The sequence below is a fragment of the Lycorma delicatula genome, chromosome 1 (assembly GCF_047948215.1).
Source record: "Lycorma delicatula isolate Av1 chromosome 1, ASM4794821v1, whole genome shotgun sequence".
Lineage (NCBI taxonomy): Eukaryota > Metazoa > Arthropoda > Insecta > Hemiptera > Fulgoridae > Lycorma > Lycorma delicatula.
The window spans coordinates 198,941,226-198,964,493 of record NC_134455.1 but is presented as its reverse complement, the minus strand read 5'-3'; the positions used below and the strand labels follow the sequence as shown (position 1 = coordinate 198,964,493).

General features: G+C 30.4%; 1 protein-coding gene across 1 annotated transcript in view; it reads left to right on the top strand.

The window, feature by feature from the left end:
• LOC142327348 (uncharacterized) overlaps positions 1-22,780 on the top strand; it is a 140,774-nt gene extending 117,994 nt beyond the window's left edge. Inside the window, exons 16-17 of the mRNA XM_075370313.1 lie at positions 8,927-9,152; positions 18,913-22,780. Of these exons, the coding sequence (XP_075226428.1) occupies positions 8,927-9,152; positions 18,913-19,115 (429 nt within the window). The 3' untranslated portion in view covers positions 19,116-22,780. The remainder of the gene's footprint in view (positions 1-8,926; positions 9,153-18,912) is intronic.
• The last annotated feature ends 488 nt before the right edge of the window (positions 22,781-23,268 follow it).

Sequence of the window (23,268 nt, the reverse complement as noted above, 5' to 3'; positions counted from 1 at the left end):
TGTTGACATATCCTGTCTACAGTATAATAAAGTACGATATCTTATTCTTAAGCACAGGTCTCACATGTCCTGATCAATAAAGTTATTATAGGCTCAAGTGGTTCAGCTAAAAACATCAGGAAATTGAAGGATGGCACGATATTTGTTTTAATGACAACAGAGTCGATCTCTGTTGTATCTCACCAACATGGGTGGTATTAACATAAAAGTGATATGCCACAAATCCTTGAGTACCAGCTGAGGAGTAATTTTTTGTCAGGACCTTTTGGAACTTGATATCAGTGAAATTATCGATGAACTTCGTCAGAGTAGAATAGAGGAAGAACCTTCTTCCGCTATTATATTGACATTTAACCTTCCTGTATCACTGGAGAAAATCAGAGTACGTTAAATGTCTATTTGTGTGCAACCATTTATTCCCAACCTTGGGCGATGTTTCCAGTGCCAAAGATATGGCCACACTACATCTTCTTGCCAGAACTGCAATCTGTGCTCGATACGCAAACATAGGCCATGACTGAATACCAGGAGGAAGAAAAATGTGTTAACTATGGGGGATCACATTCAGCTCGCCCAAAGGATTGCCCTACTTTTAAAGATGAGAAAGCAATTCTCAAAATTTGTACCTAGCAGAAGCTATATCTTTTCCAGCTGCACGAAAAGACACTAAAGTCTTGTAACCTAGTAAACACTGATGTCTCTTTTGCACAGCTACATCCAAGCAAACCCCTACACATGCTGGTAATCAATAGTGTGGATCCTGTAGTGAATTGATATTGCTTGTTGAGGTATTATCTGCTCACATTGTATTGCTCACAACTATTATTTCACAGCTAACAAAACATACAAAGAAAAATAAAAGTATTATTGGTGGAATGACCGACATTGGTTTACTGGAAACCATTTAAGTTGGTACAACAACAAGTAAATTTCCAGTTGCACCAATAACGCAGCAAACTACCAAGATCCCTATGAAGGGATCAATTTAAAAACTGTCACCTGATACAGTATCTCTGGCCTCCCAGGCTTCCAAGCCCCCACCACCATCTTGAGATCTTTTCAAGAATATAGAGGCTAATGAAATGCCTGAAGAAGCAAATCACTTCCTAAAAGTTATAAATAGCAAAAAGAAAAACCAGCTTGTATTTAACCAATAATATGCTTGCAGTTCCATAATAACAAGCAAAAACTATTTTTGGCTACAAAAATTATTCATTGGAATGTTTGCAGCCTTCATTCCCATCATCAGCATATTGAAATCCTACTAAAGGAACAAAATCCTTAAATACTGTGTCTGCAGGAGACTCACCTCCATCCCCAGGATGATGTGTCCTTTTGCAGATACGTCTGTGAAAGGCGTGACCATCGAAATTGATGGTAGAGAATGTGAGGGTGTAGCTGTTTTCCTAATGGGAATCGTAATAGCCTCCTGTATTCTGCTAACAACAAACATCCCTGGCGTTGCAAGATATTGGCGCCATTCAAAATGAATATTGTAGCTTATATCTTCCCCCATATTCCGATATTAGTGAGGATGATCTGTCCAATCTGTTTTCCCAGATTCTTATATCTTCCCTAATGATTGGCGATTTCAACACTCATCATCATTCTTGGGGCTCATCCTCATATTCACCCAGAAGCAATATAGTTGAGAACTTAAATCACTGCTTGTTGAACGGTGGATCGTGTACGTTTATGCCATTTTCATCACGTACATCTTCAAGCATCAATCTCTCATTGTGTTCAGAAAACTTGCTCCCACATCTTACTTGATGCGTTTCCAAAAATTAGTTTGGAAGCGATCGTAATTTCAATTGAAGTCTGACAATTGAAATGCTCTACGCCTACCACAACACTAGAGCTGTTTGCTGTTGAGTTTTCTGATGTGCTAAGCGAAAATCTTGGTTGAATTACATCAGATCCATTTCTCGTACATCATCATCTGTTGTGTGGAGAAACGTTCAAACCATGTTTGGATCGGTACATTCACCGCAGCCGATTGGACTGCAAATCAGCGGAGACCTTGTTACTGTGACAGTTGATGTAGCAACTACATTTGGAAGGTCGTTCAGAGCAGTTTCACTTACATCATCGTACTGCCCTGAATTTGTGAAATATAAGTTGCAAGTAGAAAATATCCCTTTGGTGATTGGAGACTTACTAAATGAACAAACATTCCATTTTCTTTAAATGAGTTGAGATATGCCTTGAATCATTCTTGTAACACTTTCCCCAGAAATGCTAATATCAGGCTCAGTATATTATCACACCTCCCAGATACTGCACCATGACATCTTCTGTGTATCTATAATAGGATATTCTTTGACCAGGTGTTTCTAGATTCTTGGTCAGAGGCACTAGTGCTTCAAAAAAGGCTTATTTTCAGCCTCCTTTTACCAGTTGCATTGCGTCTTAACAATGTTGTCTGTTTTCTGAAGAGGGTAGTTCATGATGAGTAGCAAAGTGAGTGGGATGCTACCTTGAACAATAAACTTCACCCAATTAAAAACACTGTTTCACCATGGGACTCCTCATGCAGAAATAACCGTCAAGAGGAGATTATTATCTGCTGTTTACAAATAGGACACTCAAGGCTCACTCATGGATATCTGATGACTCAAACAGATACACCAGTTTCTGCTCACTGCTACTGCCAACAAATGGTGCACTACATCCTAGCAGTTTGTATCTTTTATGTGGCATTGCATGGCAAGTTTAAACTCGGACTAATATGTAAACAATTCTTGGGGATAGTGAAGTGTTGTTATCTTCTGTTTTTCAATTTCTTAGAGCTGTCCATTTATATTCAAATATATAAATTACTGTAGTGTGTTCCAAATATTCATGCCATTTGCTGTAACGCAGATTATGATTTTTTTTTCTTCTCGAGATATATAACTTTCTCTGATATATCTTTGTGTTATTATTTCGCTTTTAAAATGCGTAACAGGCTTTTTACTTTGAAGATATATTTTTGCGTGTTGGGGGGTTTTTAGTTTTTTAATTAATTTTTAACTGTCCAGTTTTTTTTAAAGCAAATATTGTACCTTGGCGATTATAACGCCGAAGTGTTTTCATCCCGAAAAAAAAAATTCAAACAAATATCTAATTTAGAAACTGTACTGTGGTATTCTTTTGTTTACTTATATTCGGACAGTAATAAACCTTTCTGGTTGTTCTCTAATGAAAATTAAAATGAAAAAATTTGTTTGTGTAGTAAAATTAGATGTTAGTATATCATCATCAACCCTTTAATATGGGCCATAAAACTATATAAATGATGATAGATTGTTAAATGAAGAATTTAATAAAATACGTAGCAACTAAAAATGGTTTAATGTATAGACCATTAATTAAATAATTAATGTTAGTTTAAACATGAAAATTGAATGAATAAATTCAGAACATTAAAAGAAACAAAACATAATACGTCTATTCATATACAATATAATACAAATATATACAAATTATAAAAATTAAACATCAGAAAAATGAAATATAACGATGAATAAATTTTAATATTTATAATAAAGCAGATGCTGGTAAAGTAGAATGTAGAGAGCAAAATTATACTTAGGAATCAAAATTAAAAAATACTGCTCCTGAGAAAAAGATTTAATGCAGAAAAATATAATTACAATAAACATAAATCTTAATTATTTTAATCACATTACAGAAAATAAACACATATTCCTGATGATCATATAGGAAAGTAATGTATTTAATTCATATAATTTAAAAAATTGGTTTTGATATGATACCAAAGCAGAAAAAAGTATTTCATTATCATTCACCAGCCGATTGGCTATATAAATAAAGAGATTGGATATTATAATAATAAGTAGATGTTGATGGGTGCTCCTGTAGTTGCCCTGCAAGCACCAAGACAATATTCAGTCTCTTGCCATACATGGCACAGAACATTGGGCATGATAGAAGAAACAGCTTCAGTGATTCTTTTAAATGGTCCAGATTTTGAACTTAAACGGAATTCAATTTTGTTTTTATATAACCCCGAAAGTAGAAATCCATGGGAGTAAGGTCTGGAGAGATCTTGGGGGCCAGGCAATCCACCATTTTTGTCTGACCCATCGCTGAGGGAATGTTTCATTAAAAAAATCTTGAATGGTTGCAGCAAAATGTGGAGGAGCTCTGTCTAACTAGAAAATGGAATTCTGCGGTATCTGAGATGCTGCATACCCTTCCAACATATCCAGGAAGATGCTCCCTGTTATTGTTTTTTCAGAAAAAAGAAGAAGCCAATAATTATGTCTCATCCAATATTGCACCACACATTTACTTTTTCACTATCATACTGATTTTCAACAAAAGGATGTGTAGGTTCAGTACCCCATATACAAATATTATGCCGATGTAGTTGTCCAGAAACATGAAATGTTGCTTCATCACTGAAAATGAACTTGTTAAAAAAATCATCATCCTGCTCTATTCAGAATGCCTACGCAAAATTAAGTCATTTCATTTTGTCCTGTGGATAAAGTTGTAACATCTGAACTTTGTATGCAATGAAACATAATTGTCTTAACACATTCTGAACAGTTGTTTTAGGAATGCCCAACTGTCTAGAACAGTTCTGCATGGATTTCATCATGCTACATAAGAAACTTGTTCATACTGCTTCAATCGTTTCATCAGACACTGATGGCTCTCCTGGATATGTTTGTTTCAGTAGGCTACCCTTTCTTCGAGTTGTTTGTCCCATCGCCAGTTGTTATTTTCATGCAGGGGGTCTTCATGGTTCATATGATAGTATTCACGTCTAACTAGTGTAACTGATTCAACACACATTGAACCTTCCTCTGTACCGCAAACATAATGACTAATGTGCACATGTGCTTGCATATACTGGAAACACAATGCGCATGTACTAGTTTTTTCACACATTAACTTGAACTGTTTCTCTTTAATTTAACATAAGTTCATCTATCTATAATGCTTTCTTCCGAAGCTATAACCGTTTAAAACCCCACTATTATTTTATGTACACAAATATAGATATATATTTTTTTTTTAATAAAAATTCAAATAATTCATTTAAGTATTGACCATTGTGGTAATAATGTTTAATATACTCATATTAATTCCAATAATGATTTTCTCAGGATCCCGCATCTTCATTTGGTATTGAATTCTATAATTACATTAAAACGTATTGTTTTTTTTATAATTTATGATTTTGTTAAAATTGTTATTGTTTTATAAATTTTGAAATTTATATGAGCTTAAGTAAATTTTTCTGTCCATTTAGCTGTTTTCTGTACCATTTTTCTTCTGTTTAGCCTCTGGAACTACCATAAGGTATTACTTCAGAGGATGATATGTATGAATGTAAATGAAGTGTAGTCTTGTTCAGCCCATTACTGGAATGATATAATATTTCAAATACATAATAGTTTATATCTAAAATATAATTATACAAATAAAATAATAGAAAAATATTTTAACGTGTGTGATAAAAATAAATATAAGAAAGCATAAAAATCAAATAATCATATTATAAAATATTTTAAAATAGTAATAATAAAAATAATAGAGACAAATTAAGTGGAATATATAAAAGTAAATGCAACTAATGTAATAATATTTGTATTGATGAAATCAACAGATCATTTGAAAAAATATTTACAGAACATTACACAGTATACAAAATCAAAAAAGAGAAATATCTAATTTAGATGACCATTTGTTAGAATGTAAACATGGTATTTCTGTTTGCAAAAATAATTTGGAGATTTTGAAGTTTGTAATACTGATAAAAAAATGAATATTCTCAAGAAATATTACATTTATAAATATAAACAGAAATATAAAATGATGAACCACATTTAAAGATAAACAGATCACATTTAAAGATGATTATTTAATTAAAAACCCAACAAAAATACAATCTAATGATTGGCAATAGTGACAAAGGAAAATACTAAATTTGAAATATTACATCATTCTAGTACCACATAGCAAAATTTACTTACATTCATAATAAATTTCAAAATTTATGAAACTAACAATTTTGATGTATGTTTTTATATTGTAATTAATATGGTAAGTAACCTAACATGGTGACTTATCTAATTACTGTGTTTTGGTGGTTTATAGTCGTATAATATTTTATATATATATATTTAAAATCAATTCTTTTAAGAATCATACCCCTCTTTACTATATACAAATATATTTATTTTATTAGATCAACCAAGTACCGAATAAATGAAGTAGAATGACTTACCTTATTCCACTATATATGCAAGAGTGGCGATTTACTTACATCAGCTGCATTATATATTCATATATTCATCTCAAATTACATTACAAACTTCATAAAATATAATAACATATGCATTTATTTACTTAAAATTTAAAACCTTTAGCCTTTTTATTTTAAACTTATATTCAGTTAAATTAAAAATTAAACAGAATTTAAGAATATGAAAAAAATAATTAAAATTAACATTAAAAATTAAATTGTAAAAGTTTTTTTTTACACATGTAAAATATGAGATCAAGGCATAAGATCAAATGAAAATAATTTTAAGTAAAGCAATTATGCATGTTGTCAATTTAACTGAATTTACTTTAACTGATTGAAATTATTAAATTATACATCACTACCAAAATAGATGGTGGTACCATTTACTGCAGTTTTCAAAATATTCATATTCATCCTCAGCAATCTATTCAAAATCCAGCATGTCATCCTCATATTCTGTATGAAGGTTGATCATATTAAATTTATTTTTATGTTTATATATATAGTATCTTTCTAAAATGTCTAATCCCTTACTGTTTGTATTCATATTATATTTTTTAATTTCTAGTATTTTTAAGTCTGTCCTAATATCAGATATTGTGTTTATTCTTAATCAAATGATCAGATACATTAGGGAAACCCAGTTTACCTTTTTATGATTTATAAAATGTTCCAAGAATCTAGCCTTAAATGATCTAATGGTCTTTTCTATATAAATGTGGTCACAATCATTACATTCAATTGTATAAGTACCACTCAAATTATATAAATCAGATGAATCATTATGTTTATTACTTATTAGGCGTTTTATTATGTGGTTATTTGTCTGTATGCGGGTTTAAATTTATTATCATCATAAACTTTTGTAATAAGTTCAACTATTTTAGCAGTATATACATATTTTAAATATACATTGTCAACTTTTTGTGTTCTATCAAAAATATCAATCTTCAGACAGAATATGAGGATGACAGTATTTGAAGGCTGCAATAGCACCACTATCTATTTTGATAGTGATATATGATTTAATATATTTCTATCAGTATAGTAAAGTAAGTTCAGTTAAATGGACAACATGCATAAATGCTTTACTTAAAATTATTTTTATTTGATTTTAATTTTTGATTTTAATTCTTAATTTTAATTTGATTTTATGACCTGACATCATATTTTTACATATAAAATAACATTTTTTAAAAGAATTATAATGTAATAATTCAACTGAATATAAGGGATACTTCAAACTTTGATCCTTGGAAATTAATATGGTTTAAATGGTTTAACTTAATTTAAAATAATTTCTGTGTTTTGTTGGTTTATATTACATATAATATTATATATAGGAGCACAGGATATCTACTTTGAAAATAGATACAAATTTATTTTGTTTGTTTTTTTTTTAATCAACATTCTGATGAATGTTCTTTGTGAATGTATATAATGTATTTAATAAATAAAAACCAATGAGTGAAAAAATATTAATTTTAAATATTGTAATAGTTTAATAATTTTTTTTTCGTATTGCATTTTGTTAAACTATTTTTTATCATTTTTACTGCTGAAGAGTACAAATCAATACAATAGAAGTAGTGTGAATGAAGCGGGAATCAGCTAAAAATATTGTGTAATGAGATATGTGGTTTATGTATTTATGTATATAAAGAAATAGAATTTAATTTTGGAAAGTGATGCTTTCCCAAGAAGTTATTCATGATTTCATACCATAAAGGGGGTATTAATATGATATATACTGCATTTATTTTTGCAAGAAAGTAAAATCCATCCACAGAATAATATTTAAAGTAAAATTTAGTAACTGAGTAATAAACAAGTAAAACTGACTAACAGACAATGAAATTAGGCAGTTATAAAATGAAAATAGCCTCAGTGTAGGTTGTTGGCCTAAAAGATGAATAAACAAGAGAAAGCAATTTTTTTAGGTAAAATCTATATTATAAATTTAGGTGATAATTGTAGTAATTTTGTTCTAAGTTAAAGAAACCCACTTCTATTTTTTATGTCCTATGATAATTTTAGAATGAGGCTATCTTTATTGGATATTAAAAGTGTGGGATGTTGTTTATGCTTTAATAATGGTACAGAGATTGCCATTTTTTTTCTTATAAATTTTTAAAAGTTAGGTTGTTAAGTATTTATTTATAATTTATAAAATGAATTATGTTTTACTATATGTTGGGTTTTACCAAGATGCAGTGTTAATATTTTTTTATTTTTTTTATCATTAACTTAGATTTATATAAAACTATCTTAATTGCTTGGGAAATGTGATATATTTACTGGAATATTTTATTAATACTTTAATTATGCAATACATTCATGGCACTTGCTTGTTTTCTAAAAACATTTTTATAATTTATTCTTTACCATTAGGATTGTATCAAACTTAGTATGTATGTGCCTTAAATATTTAATGGCTTAATAAATAAATAAATAAAAATAAAACTTAAATAATATTATGTTTGTAATATTTACATATGTAAGAAAGCAAAAATTCCACTTACATTTAAGCAGATTTTACCGAGTGTTCAATATTTAGGATATTGAACATAATTTACTTTTATGATATTAATAATATGATTTTTTATGCTAACAAACATAATTTAATGATATGTGTACTTATTTGTAATATATTTTCAGAAAATTAAATTTAAAGATGTCCTGAGCAGCTCTGTTCAGCTACCTACAGGTTGGTCAGAAGAATTACAAAGGACTGTTTCTGAGCAGAGGAATCATCAACCCCTTGAAGGTTTCAAAGTTTTGTTAGCTCTAGATAAAAAACTTCACAACTCTTCTGAAATTACATTTTGGGAAACATTACTAACCAGTATGGCAGCATCTGTTACAGTCTGTGAAAATAGTCAAAGTTAGTATCAATGCAGCTTTCATTCTTTTATAGTCTTTCTTTAAGGCTTACATAACTTGGTAATTGTTCAATAGTTTGATAATTTTAATTATAAAAAAAAGTATAAATATATTTTTATAATTATTATAAAAATATAAAATAAGTGTAAATAAAAGTATTACAAAATAAGTATTACAAAAAGTATAAAGTGTAAATATTGTTAGAGTACAAGTAATATTATGATGTATGTAATAAACTGATGGTTTTATATAGCTTTAAAGAAATAATAAAACTGCAAAAATCTCCTCTCTGTATACTTGGAATATTAGTATTCCAGTATTGCAATAAGAAGAAAGTCTTGTGACCAGCTAAGATATTGTTCATTCAAGATCTTTTTATTTCACATTTCATTACATACATGGTCACTAACTAACTTCCAAAACTACCTTCTTAACTTGTGTGTGAAGGTGTTGTAAGAGTAACACTGGCCTATAACTAAGTTGGCTGGTTGACAACGATTTTGTGAGTTACAGTTAATGTCCTCCGTCTATGGCTTTGTAATCTTGTTAGCCAGTTTACAACACACTAACTGGGTTATTATTTTTTATATCTGATTTATTAGATTAATTAATGTGGAGAAATCTCCTGTTTTCTACAATATCATTATTTTTGATTTTTTTTTTTTAACTGCTTATTCTCAAGAATTGATGCCTTTCAGGGTCCACCCACTTTTAAAGAGCTATTCTATTCCAAATTGTCATTTACCTTTCTACAAATACCATGAAGACAGCTTTATTTTTTTACCCTGCATAGTAATATGAGGTTTCTGTTGAAATCAAGTGTCTTCTAAAACAAAATTGGTCAACATCTAATGCCATCTTCTACCAATTGTCTTTCTCACTTCACGTTCTATAGATGTTTTGTTTTAATTAATATTACAATTCATAATATGTTTATCAGTTAGTGTCATAGTTTCCATATCTACTATTGCTTTCTTTAGTGTAATTACCTTCTTTTTTTTTTAAATCATGATGCATTTCTCTTATCTTCAAAATTTTTCATTCTGTATAGGCGATTCAGTTCTACGTCTCTTAAACAAGATAATAATAATACTGTTATATTTCTATTGCATTATTTTCATTAGATAATTCTGAGTTTTGTATTATGTATATAACCTCCCTCATTTTTTAAGCTTTTTCTTAAATTTCAACCTGCATTTCTTTGCTTGTAAATTTTAATCACTATTCTTGTCTGCAATTATTATTGCATCATCTTGAAAGCTTAATCTTCTCTCATTTTTTAGACATAGATTATAGCCCTACTATTTTTTCTTTGTGTAATTCTTTAATTACAGCATTCCATCTCTCATTTCTATCAAATCTTCTTGATAAGATTCTAACTTTCATTATACATCTTTTTCATCTCATCATCTAATAAAAAAAAGTATTATATAAACCTATATTATTGATCTAGTCTTGCACTATTTCATTAAAAATATAGCGTGGTTGTAATATCAGACAATTACTCTTAATTTCTGTTGTTGCCATTACAATATTCTTTAATGCATTTTATGAACCCTGAATTTATAGTAGTTTTACGAGCTTAGAGTGTTAGCTTTTCATGTAGATCTTAATTTGATTATAATCAGTGCCCTATAATAATAATATAATTTCTTAAGTTTCTGTACATTAATATTCAATTCAACCCCAAGGAAATATATTTCATCTTTATCCTGCTCTTTTTTTGCATTTCTAATTTATTTACAGGAGCACATTTTAACAGTTTATCCCACCCAATAAATTTATTTATTGAGTCCCACCTTAAAATCTATAAATCCCATTTAGATAAGATTGTCTTGCCTCAGTTTAACTTCCAAGATTAATCAATCTGATTATTAAAATCATCTCCTTTGAACCCTATGCTCTTTCTGAATCTGAATCAGTTTCCATCATTTATAACTTTCATCTTACATTCAGTTCATACACAGATTTTTTGTTTAGTATTTTGATTAAATGATATGTCAACCTGATAGTGAATTAGTTCTTGTCCTTATTGTGTATTCCATTTTTTCAGATTGCAATTATACTTTTCTTCGAACCTTAGAGCACTTTTCTTTTTATATGCAACGTATGGAAAGTTTTAAGAAAGATGTCGCCACTTCTCAACAGGAGAGGGTAGGTTGCCCGTAGGTATAGAAGGGGGGAAGCTTAAAACATCCTGAAAAGATCACTTTGGTGACATCTTTGTTCAATAAAGAGTGGCACCCTAATGAATGAAGACGTGTTTTTGGTTCTTGGTGGATTGTGATCTCACAAAATGAAAGAAAAAACAAAATGAGTTTGTGTTAAATTTTGTTTGAAAACCAGGAAATAAGCTTCGGAGACTTAAAAACTCTTAAAATCAGCTTTCAAGTTTAAATGTCTGAGCTGGTCAAATGTTTTATTTGGTTTAACAGATTCAAAAATGTCCACAAATCAGTTGAAGAAGACTCCTGGTTCAGCTGGCCTCCCACTTCAAAAAACTACAAAAACATTGTGAAAATTCATGATTTAGTGTACTCTAATCGTAGTCTTATAATTAGGATGATGGCTGATGAACTGAATTTAATTTTCTACACAGTTCATTCAATTTTAACTGAAGATTTGAATATGCTTGAGTGTCCACAAAAATCATTCCAAAATTGTTGTCAGACCAGCAATAACAACACTGACTTGAAGTGTTCCAAAAACTAACTAAATAGGCTGAAAGTGAACCAGATTTGTTGAATAGGGTAATTACAGGTGATTAATTATGGGTTTATCAGTATGACCCAGAAACAAAGGTACAATCTTCACAGTAGAATGGTCCAAGTTTGCCACAACCAAAAAAAGTGCTACAGGTCAGTGAAATGTGAAGACAGTGTTGATGGTTTTCTTTGATTCTATGAGTATCATGCATCACAAATTTGTTGTTAAGGCAGACAGTCAGCCAGGAATTCTATAAAAGTGTCCTTCAGCATTTTCACAAAAATGTGCAGAAGAAAAAACCTGCATTCTGATGAGACTAGAATTGATTGACTCAGTTGAAGACATCCAGGCAAATATGGAGAGGGTTATTAACAGCCTTAAGAAGAAAATTTCCAGGAATGCTTCCAAAAGTGGAAAAACTGTTGGAGATTGCATTCAATCAGAAGGGGACTGACTACTTTTGAAGGAGATCCATCACAATAGCCTGCAAGTACTGCCATTTTGAAATTACAACCCCAGTCTTAGAACTTTCCAATCACACCTCATGTACATCTATATATATAAAAATGTTAAGTTCATTTGTGTACGGCTTCAAAAACTCAAAATGTTGTGCACCGATTGAGCTCGATAGCACGATATATAACCGGCATCAAAGATTGTTTTCATCTATTTTTAATAAATCTATCTATCTATTTTTAATTGGAAATGTAAACAAAGGAAAACCAATCAAAGGAAAACCAGATGGCCACTGTCAAACACAACGACCAAATTTCTTTGAATTGTATTTAACGGCTAAAACATCTGTATTTTATTTTTTTTAAAAATACAATAAAAAAAATTTTAGCACGATATATAACCTGCATCAAAGATTGTTTTCATCTATTTTTAATAAATCTATCTATCTATTTTTAATTTGTACAGTTTTTTAATAAATAAGAGGTTAATAAATCAGATGGAAATGTAAACAAAGGAAAACCAATCATATCAACGCAAGATGGCCACTGTCAAACACAACGACCAATCACAAAGTGCCCGTATGGCCGTTGCCAATGTAAACAAAATCACAACTGATTAAGTAACAAATTTCTTTGAAATATATTTAACAGCTAAAACATCTGTATTTATTAAAAAAAAAAAAAAATACCAAAACAAAAAGAAAAGCCACCAAGAAGGATGACACAGTAAATAAATTAAAACACCCAACTTTCTTATAGCCCAGATAGACTTAAGACTATGCAAACAAAAGAAGTCGAAATAACCAAATATACAGAAAATAATATCCCTACGTAATGACCAAACAATCGTTTTTTTTGGTCATTTAGCGTTCTTTGCTATGTAAAAGCAAAGAACAAAATTCACAAATAGCAACACTGAAACCACACAACTAGGTATTTGTTTTTTTTTTGTTTTTTCTAACCTCCGAAACCACCGTTATGCATTACTTCAGATGATGATATGAATGATTTATAGCGTATGAAAATGCCATGCCTGACGGGGATTTGATCTCGGTACCACCGATTAAAGTCCGAGACGTTATATTATAATTACTTATAATATGCGAAACCCTTTGCAATGATTGAACATTAACTTAAACCTCTTAAAAAATTATTCCTTTTGAACTAAGGCACATTTTGATATCATTGTTTTTCTATAACACGGCTGGAATTCTTTTCGTTTAATGATAAGAAACGTTATTGAAGACAATAACTGAATTCTCTTCCAAAGGACATTATACACTGCTAAACTATTTCTAAATAATTCAAATTCGTGTAATTTTTTACGAATCGTGTTTTTATCAAAATCTCACCTTTTTCTCAATTGACCTGCGGGGTTTTGTTCTCTTTGGAGACCGTAATTCATTAGTAGATTCATACTCGAGAATCATGTTGTATACTGAAGCAGCACAACTTCTACTTACGTTAGCAGTATATTAACATCTGAAATCAATGCAGTTTGATTATTCTGTAATTTGTAAGCATTACTCTGCTTTTATAAGCATTTAAAATGATGTGTTTTTTCGCACGACTTAAGGGCTTTTTTTCGCAGCCCACAAATCTTTTTATATAAAAAAATTAAGTTCGTTTGTGTACGCTTCAAAAACTCAAAATGTTCTTTACCGATTGAGCTCAGATTTTAGCACGATATATAACCCGCATCAAAGATTGTTTTTATCTATTTTTCGCATCAGTCACATACCCGTGACCGCGAGAAAACAGTTTTTTTAACGGTCAGCTGTGTACCAGTGACCGCGCCATCTGCCGGAAGCGAGGGGAACACTCGCCATACTAGTTAACGACAACCGCAGTCACATGTGAAACAATACCTTTTCCCAATTACATTGTTTATTAACAAAAAAAAAATGTATCCACTTGCATCTGATTCAGATTATTATACAATCTGAATTAAATATTCACTTTAATCGAGGTACTTTTGTGTGATCGTGTCGTGATTGAGCTGCGCCTTTCACCGAGGTCTGAATTTATTAGAAAACGACCAACAGTGGGATATATATATTAATGACGCGTGCAACACTGCACATCCAAACCAAATTCGCGCATTATTCGCAATTATATTGATCGCTTGCTTCCCTTCATTTCCCACAGAGTTATGGGAAAGATATCAATCGCATATGGCTGAGGATATTTTGCATAGAGTACGCCTAGAAAATACCAATATGACCATGGAATTTACAGAAGGCATTTACAATGAAGCATTGATTAATATTGAAGACAAGTGCTTAGCTATTGCAAATAAAGTTCTTAGTCAATTGGGAATGCCAGCACCCACCCTAGCTGCGATTGCTTCATTTGATGTGGATTTACGCCGTGAACAGAATTACAACATTGGTGAACTTCAGTCATATGTCCAATCAAACATTCCCAAATTAACGCGTGAACAGAAAGGCATTTATGATCACATAATGTAAATGATAAATGACGGATTTGGGGGGATCTTCTTCTTGGATGCGCCAGGAGGAACTGGGAATACATTCCTCATTAGATTGATTCTAGCAACGGTTCGATCAAAAAATGACAATTATCCTGTTGCGGAATATTAATCAGCCAAAACTCTGCAAAGGCACGCAACTTGCAGTTAAGAAATTGATGAATAACGTAGTGGAAGCAACGATTTTAACGGGGCCTTTCAAAGGTGAAGATGTCCTCATTCCTCGAATACCCATAATTCCGACCGATACACCATTTTAATTTAAAAGATTGCAATTCCCAATTCGATTGGCATTTGCAATCACAATCAATAAAGCTCAAGGTCAATCTTTAGAATTGTGTAGTTTAGATTTAGATGCGGATTGCTTCTCACATGGGCAACTGTATGTTGCGTGTTCCCGAGTCGGCAAACCAGATAGCCTTTATATCTACGCAAACAGTGGAAAAACAAAAAATATTGTATATCCACAAGTATTGTAAAATTACACTTCTATGAAATGTATGCTTTGTTTTGTTTCTCATTTCTCATCCATGCAACTACAATGTGCCACAGCGAAGTGTGGCGGGTAGAGCTAGTTATGTATAATATAGAAGAGGCTATTTAACCAGCCATATTTTCCTGAAGTGAACTCAGTTGATACTTTCACTCTTCTTAAAATCTAAATCACATCATCAAGTTTTTTCCAGTTATAATAGTCATTTTAGGTTTTCATTTAATAGTTTTTTCAGTAGATAGTCATAAAAAAACACCAAATCATATTGATTAGTGTTAATAAGATTAACAAAAAATCAGTATTGCTAAAATGATATCAATAATCGAGGTATTTAAGTTGCATTACAGACATATAAAAATAAGTTTGATTTATTATACTACAATTTTCTCAATAAATTCAGTAACTTTAAAGGGTCTTTAACTTTAATGTGCTGAATAGATATATTTTAAACTAGTTTTGTCATGTGTTAGAATCTTACAAATCTTTATTTTCATTACAATAACCAGTTTTATTAATTTCATTGTATTATAGTTTCTATAAAACTACAATAAAAGCATAAGAAGATTAAAACAGGCCATTAAGGATGTTATCACAAACATGTTAAATACTCCTCAATTCAGGCATTACATTGCATATTGAAATGTGGTACTGTAGGAGAATGTTAAAAATCAGATAGTGGATAAAGTGACAAATGAAGAGGTGTTGCAGCAAATTGATGAAGAAAGAAGCATTTGGAAAAATATAATTAAAAGAAGCAGACAGACGTATAGGTCATATATTAAGGCATTCTGGAATATGCACTTTAATATTGGAGGAACAGGTAGATGGGAAAAATTATGCAGGCAGGCAACTTTTTGAATATGTAAAACAGATTGTAGGGACGTAAGATGTAGGGGATATACCGAAATGAAATGACTAGCACTAGATAGGGAATCTTGGAGAGCTGCATCAAACCAGTCAGGTGACTGGAGACAAAATAAATGAACTGTCATTCAAAAGTATCATCTGCTTCAGTTACGTATTCATGTTTTATGATACATTGTCATGCCAGTACAATTAGCAGTGCTGCTAGATGTTCAATGATCATATAGAAATTAGCACACTTTGTGAAGCGCTACTGAACAGGTCAATCATCCTGAGTGAGATACATGGTTTCAGTAACTCGTACATTGTATTAATTCCATTCCATTAGTAGCTTAAATGTAACTGCGCCATTTTAAAGTTAACAATAAAATTGATGAATCCACAGAATCTGAAATTGATATTTGATATCTTAACATAAAAAATACACCTGGAAAGAAAATTTCTGGGTGATCCAAAAAATGAAAAAATATGGGTGATCGACCAGATTAAAGAAGTTTAGTGATGTTATAAGTGAATCAGTAGTATGATTATGGTATTGAAATATTAATCTGGAGGGGAGATTGTCCACGATAATGAATGTACTGGGAGTCTAGTTATTATTAAAAATCATTTGTTGCATTTGTCAAACAATTCACTTGGTAGGATCAGAATCATACATTAATGACAGTGAAAAATTTCCCACATGTTTCTGATAACTTAATCAATGAAAATGTCAGTTTATCTCAGGTAACAAACATCTACATGAGGTAGTTTCTATATGTGCTTACCAGTCAACAAAAAGCAAGCACATTGGTGCTGTCCTTTCATTTTTGCACTGTATAGAAGAGGAGATGAATTCTTTAGTCAGATGATCGGATGACAAAACTCAAAAAGTTTAAGCAGGTGCTCCTAAATGAGACTTAAAAAAAAGGAGTCACAGTAAACATATATTTTTAATATTAAAGTGAGTGTTCAATTCTGAACAGCAGCATTCAGTTGCTTTCTGATATTCTCCTTCCTAACAAAGCCTGACTTCACACACTAAATTTATCATTAAGCAACAAAACAACAGGATCCCCTTAATAATTCAAAAGGGGTTAAAGCTGTTGCCTGGACTTGATTCCTAGCAATCTTGCTTTTTATTAATTGTTTTATTAATTTCATTGTATTATAGTTTCTATAAAACTACAATAAAAGCATAAGAAGATTAAAACAGGCCATTAAGGATGTTATCACAAACATGTTAAATACTCCTCAATTCAGGCATTACATTGCATATTGAAATGTGGTACTGTAGGAGAATGTTAAAAATCAGATAGTGGATAAAGTGACAAATGAAGAGGTGTTGCAGCAAATTGATGAAGAAAGAAGCATTTGGAAAAATATAATTAAAAGAAGCAGACAGACGTATAGGTCATATATTAAGGCATTCTGGAATATGCACTTTAATATTGGAGGAACAGGTAGATGGGAAAAATTATGCAGGCAGACAACTTTTTGAATATGTAAAACAGATTGTAGGGACGTAAGATGTAGGGGATATACCGAAATGAAATGACTAGCACTAGATAGGGAATCTTGGAGAGCTGCATCAAACCAGTCAGGTGACTGGAGACAAAATAAATGAACTGTCATTCAAAAGTATCATCTGCTTCAGTTACGTATTCATGTTTTATGATACATTGTCATGCCAGTACAATTAGCAGTGCTGCTAGATGTTCAATGATCATATAGAAATTAGCACACTTTGTGAAGCGCTACTGAACAGGTCAATCATCCTGAGTGAGATACATGGTTTCAGTAACTCGTACATTGTATTAATTCCATTCCATTAGTAGCTTAAATGTAACTGCGCCATTTTAAAGTTAACAATAAAATTGATGAATCCACAGAATCTGAAATTGATATTTGATATCTTAACATAAAAAATACACCTGGAAAGAAAATTTCTGGGTGATCCAAAAAATGAAAAAATATGGGTGATCGACCAGATTAAAGAAGTTTAGTGATGTTATAAGTGAATCAGTAGTATGATTATGGTATTGAAATATTAATCTGGAGGGGAGATTGTCCACGATAATGAATGTATTGGGAGTCTAGTTATTATTAAAAATCATTTGTTGCATTTGTCAAACAATTCACTTGGTAGGATCAGAATCATACATTAATGACAGTGAAAAATTTCCCACATGTTTCTGATAACTTAATCAATGAAAATGTCAGTTTATCTCAGGTAACAAACATCTACATGAGGTAGTTTCTATATGTGCTTACCAGTCAACAAAAAGCAAGCACATTGGTGCTGTCCTTTCATTTTTGCACTGTATAGAAGAGGAGATGAATTCTTTAGTCAGATGATCGGATGACAAAACTCAAAAAGTTTAAGCAGGTGCTCCTAAATGAGACTTAAAAAAAAGGAGTCACAGTAAACATATATTTTTAATATTAAAGTGAGTGTTCAATTCTGAACAGCAGCATTCAGTTGCTTTCTGATATTCTCCTTCCTAACAAAGCCTGACTTCACACACTAAATTTATCATTAAGCAACAAAACAACAGGATCCCCTTAATAATTCAAAAGGGGTTAAAGCTGTTGCCTGGACTTGATTCCTAGCAATCTTGCTTTTTAACGAACCTGAGGAACTTGTTAGTGACACATTTTATGGTTATGAGAAGGGAATAAAAGAACATTTTTACAAAAACTTGAAAATAAAAATTTCTCTTAAGAAATTGCTGTTACTTTTATTCTGTCTATTTTTCTTTTTTTCTTTTAGGTATGCTAAAGTTGAATTCAATAAATATCATGGTTACTGATAAAAATTGTTCCTGTAAGCTGGTAGAAGAAGCAGGAAGGACTGGGATTCCAACTGTTAATTGCAATTGGATCATTCATACTCTTATTCATGGTGAATACCGTTTTCCAGATGCATCTCCAGTGTATAAACATACCTATATTCCTGAACATAAGAATTACTGAATTTCAATTCTTTAATAAATAAAAGAAGTTTTGTTGTTACATGATTTGGTTCTAAAATGAATTTACTTGCATTAAAATATATTGATTTAAACATGCTGCATATTTTATGTAAATAACTAAATGTTTTAATTTTAATTATTTTCATGATGAAGATTGGCTTCTCCTTTTGGCAACTGTAAGTGTATTGTAGCTCTAGAGTGATGGGTAGGCAATGAACCTAGAACTGCATCAGAATCAATTTTTGTTTGAAGCTTGAACCATGCATAAGTAAAAGAAATGTTATGCCATGTAACCAAAAATTATTTTTATTTTTTAACGGTTAACTTTTTTTAAGTTTCTATAAGTTTTTGCCATAATCTTTTTTCTAGTCAGAAAAACATAAAAAATTATTTACCTTTGAATAACTGTTACTTACAGTGAAACCTGTGTTTTGTAATGACAGTTAGCTTCCATTGTGATTTTTTTTTTATCAGTTAAGTTAGCAAAGATAATATAAGTTTATAAGATAAGGTCAGATAAGTTTTTATCAGGTATAATTTGTTTAGAATTCATCAGATAATTTCAGTAGAAAAAAATGTTTGTGGGTTTTAAAAAATCAGTTACAGCTGTGCAAATGTATGAATTTTTGATATTCAGCACAGTTTGTCATCAGATCTTATGAACTTGTGTTAGCTTCAACACTTTTCCACTGTGAAAAAGTGTAATGTTTTAATTGTTTAATTTTCTCAATTGCCTTAGTTATCTAAAATAGTACACAGTCCTTTAACTGTTAAAAAACAGTTGTCCTCATTCAGTTCGTTATTTGCTTCAATTTTTTCCATGTTGATATATTTAATTAATGATCTGAGTTGTATTTTAATGAGGAAGTTGAAATGACTGATTTCATATGAACATAACATTATTCAATCCTGTAATAAAATACCCAGACCTTTGCCAGCAATTAAAGTTACAAAGATTGTAAAATACTGATTACATTTCTGGCAGTTATATTTTGTTTCTTTGTAGAATTTGTTGATCCAGCTATCTCATTTAAAATATACTGAGTTATTAATTTTCTGAGCTGGTTTTCGGCAGAAAGAATTAATTTTTCTCATACTTCATTACTGAACTGATGTAAGATTATTAATTCTCTTATCTACTTCTCTCTTTTTTGCTTCGTTTCTTGGATTTTGAAAAAGCCATTCTTTAGTTTATAGAAATATCCTTATTCACTAACAGAAAACCAATGAGCACACAACTGAACAAGAGATAACTATTAAAAATAAAAAGTACGACTGCAAAAAAAAAACTTTACTGACAAACATTTTGTTCTGGTTAAGTTGCATCATGATTTTGTATTATACTAGCAAATACCCATTTCAATTTTGAAAATCTGAAGATTCGTTGCGAAGATATAACATCATTTCCGATTAACCGTGATCTGTTAGATCAAGAATGTACCTGATGCATGCAAAAGTTAGCCTTCAACCTACTAACAAATACCTCATTTGAATTTTGAAAACTGAACAATTGTTTGCAGAGATATTATAAGAACATCCCATTGCACCTTACAAAACAGCACCCTAGAGGCTTCCCGCTTGTTACCAGTTGATGGTGATAATAGTTTAGCCTTGTATGAGGTGTTCACATCACATCACCACTCTAGTCTCACACACAGTCCCCACAGGAAGCCCATTATTATAAACAGAAATTATTTAATTTTATTTTATTTAACATAAATTTAATTCAATTATTTTTGTAATAGTATTCAATAAATTGATTCTAATCATTCAGTTCAAACCCGGCTCACACAGTGATAGAGGCTCACAGTTCATTAATTCAATTCATTAAAGTTTACGTTTCAATCGGTAAATCTCCACTACTACATATAATTTTATAAATATACATACACACATATATATATAATATATACACATATTTATATAGCCTATGACACTCCTGGAAACGTAAGGATTCCAGTGTGGGATCATTGAACTAAATTGGTTTGGTTGTTGAGCTGCTACAGTGGAACATGCTTACATACATACATTCACCCTAAAAACATTGCACTCTTTTTGGGCAGCCATGTAAATAACAAAAACAATCATAAAAATTTAATTTAAATTTAAGCATAGATTATTTTTATTTATTTATTAATTTTAGTAATAAAAGAAAGGGATGTTAATATTTAGCAGTAATAAGATGAAGCAACACCAACAAATAACAGAACATGCTTACATGATTGAACATACTGTCCACCAAAAATCATAAGATTTTTTCTTAAATGTTTATAACCAATAAATAACAATAGTAATAATAATTACAAAATAAATTTTATTACCATAATCCATTCATTCAATATTGTAGCAGGTCTTCTTAAAACACAACTATTTTTGACACAAAATCAATACTGAAATTACTATTGATTATTCATTTAGAATTGTATATATAATTGTTTATATAGTCTATGACATATAGCCCCAGATTTTTATATAGCCTATGACACTCCCCGTAACGTAAGGATTCCAATGCAGGGTGATACATCTAAATTGGTTCAGCCATTGAGCTGCTATGATAGAGCAAACATACATATACCCTAAAAACATTACACTCCTTTTTGGGCAGTCATGTAAAAACTAGAAATAAAATATATTTTATCTGAGAATAAAGTTCAGTATTTCAAAAATTATTGTTACTTTCGTTAGTATTGAAATACAGAACATTTTTAAATGACAAGAAGAGCTGTATTAATTATTAATTTCAGTTATTTGTCTGTTTGTAAAAAATTATGATAAGTGATATTTGATCAGTGGGTTTTAAAATGTTAAGCATCAACTCTGATGAGATATTCTATAAATTTCTTAATTTATTTCACATTGTTCTAAAATTTAAATTTGATAATTTCATTTGTTCTATAATTTCTGTAGAACAGAAAAGTCATTATTTTCCATACAGTTTGTATGATTAGTACTGTAATCCAAATATCACCAGTGTTTTTAATGCTCATGAATTTAACTTCCGAATTCACACATTCAACATTTGTTTCTTCAAAATCACATTCATTATCTGTCATATATTCTCATTATCATACAGAATCACTAAGGAACAGAATTATCAGTTCAGTCAGTTCAGTTCAGTTGTAATTGTCATTAAAACATTCTTTTGTGAACTCATGTTAATTGTGAATTGATTCTTACTTTATTTATCAGTTTGATCTGAATATTTTACTGTATCAAAATCATCCAGAAGGCTGTTGTAGCACCCATCAACTACCAAATGTTAAACTTATGCATGTTTGTTAGCCACTGAATGTTTCCAGTTAGTTCTTTTTTGCTACTCTACATTGAATGGTAATTATGATTTTTTTTCTGTTGGATTGATTATGATAAATCGTTCTAGTGGTTTAATGTAACCTCAGTAATACCTGAGGCACAGGGAAACTTAACAGAAAATTTAGAAGTGTAGAATAAGTGGAAATTAACTTATTTAAGTTGCATGTCCTTTGAATTAATTATAAAAGAGTGCAACATATTTTTTGGTGGAGATGTTCTCTTATTATTTTAATACTGATTAAATAAATAAACCAAGCTTTCTTTTAAAATATAGTTTTTTTTGTATAATAGGTTACATATGTTTTTCTTATTTTAATATTATTGTTTATTATTACAAAAATAAATTTGTATACAAATAAATATTTTCATTTTATTTGCCCTGTTAGTCTGTTTTGTTAAATTTTCAGAATTTATGATCAATAACAAATATATTTTTATTTTGAATGGAACTTCATTTCATGTAGAAGACATGACTTTGTATATTTATTTGTTACTAAATATAAAATGATTTTGTTAAATATAATCTGAATTAAACCCTATTAAGGTATGATGAAATTGTATCATTCTGGTTTAAATTAGGTTGATGAGGTGAATTTGTTAATTAAAATATCAGACATTAGAGAGGAAATGCCACATAAACCCAAATATTTATATAACAAAAAAATATTTTAGTTTTTAACTTATACTTTGAACTGTATTTTTTTCAGTGGTTTGGTTTAATGTTTAGTAATTGATGGTGATGTGTGACCCTTTCAAAATATAAGATCCCTTTCAGTTGACTATCATTTGGAATCCCAAAACAATCAGCAAAATATTATTTTGCAGAAGGTTGTGTTTTGAAT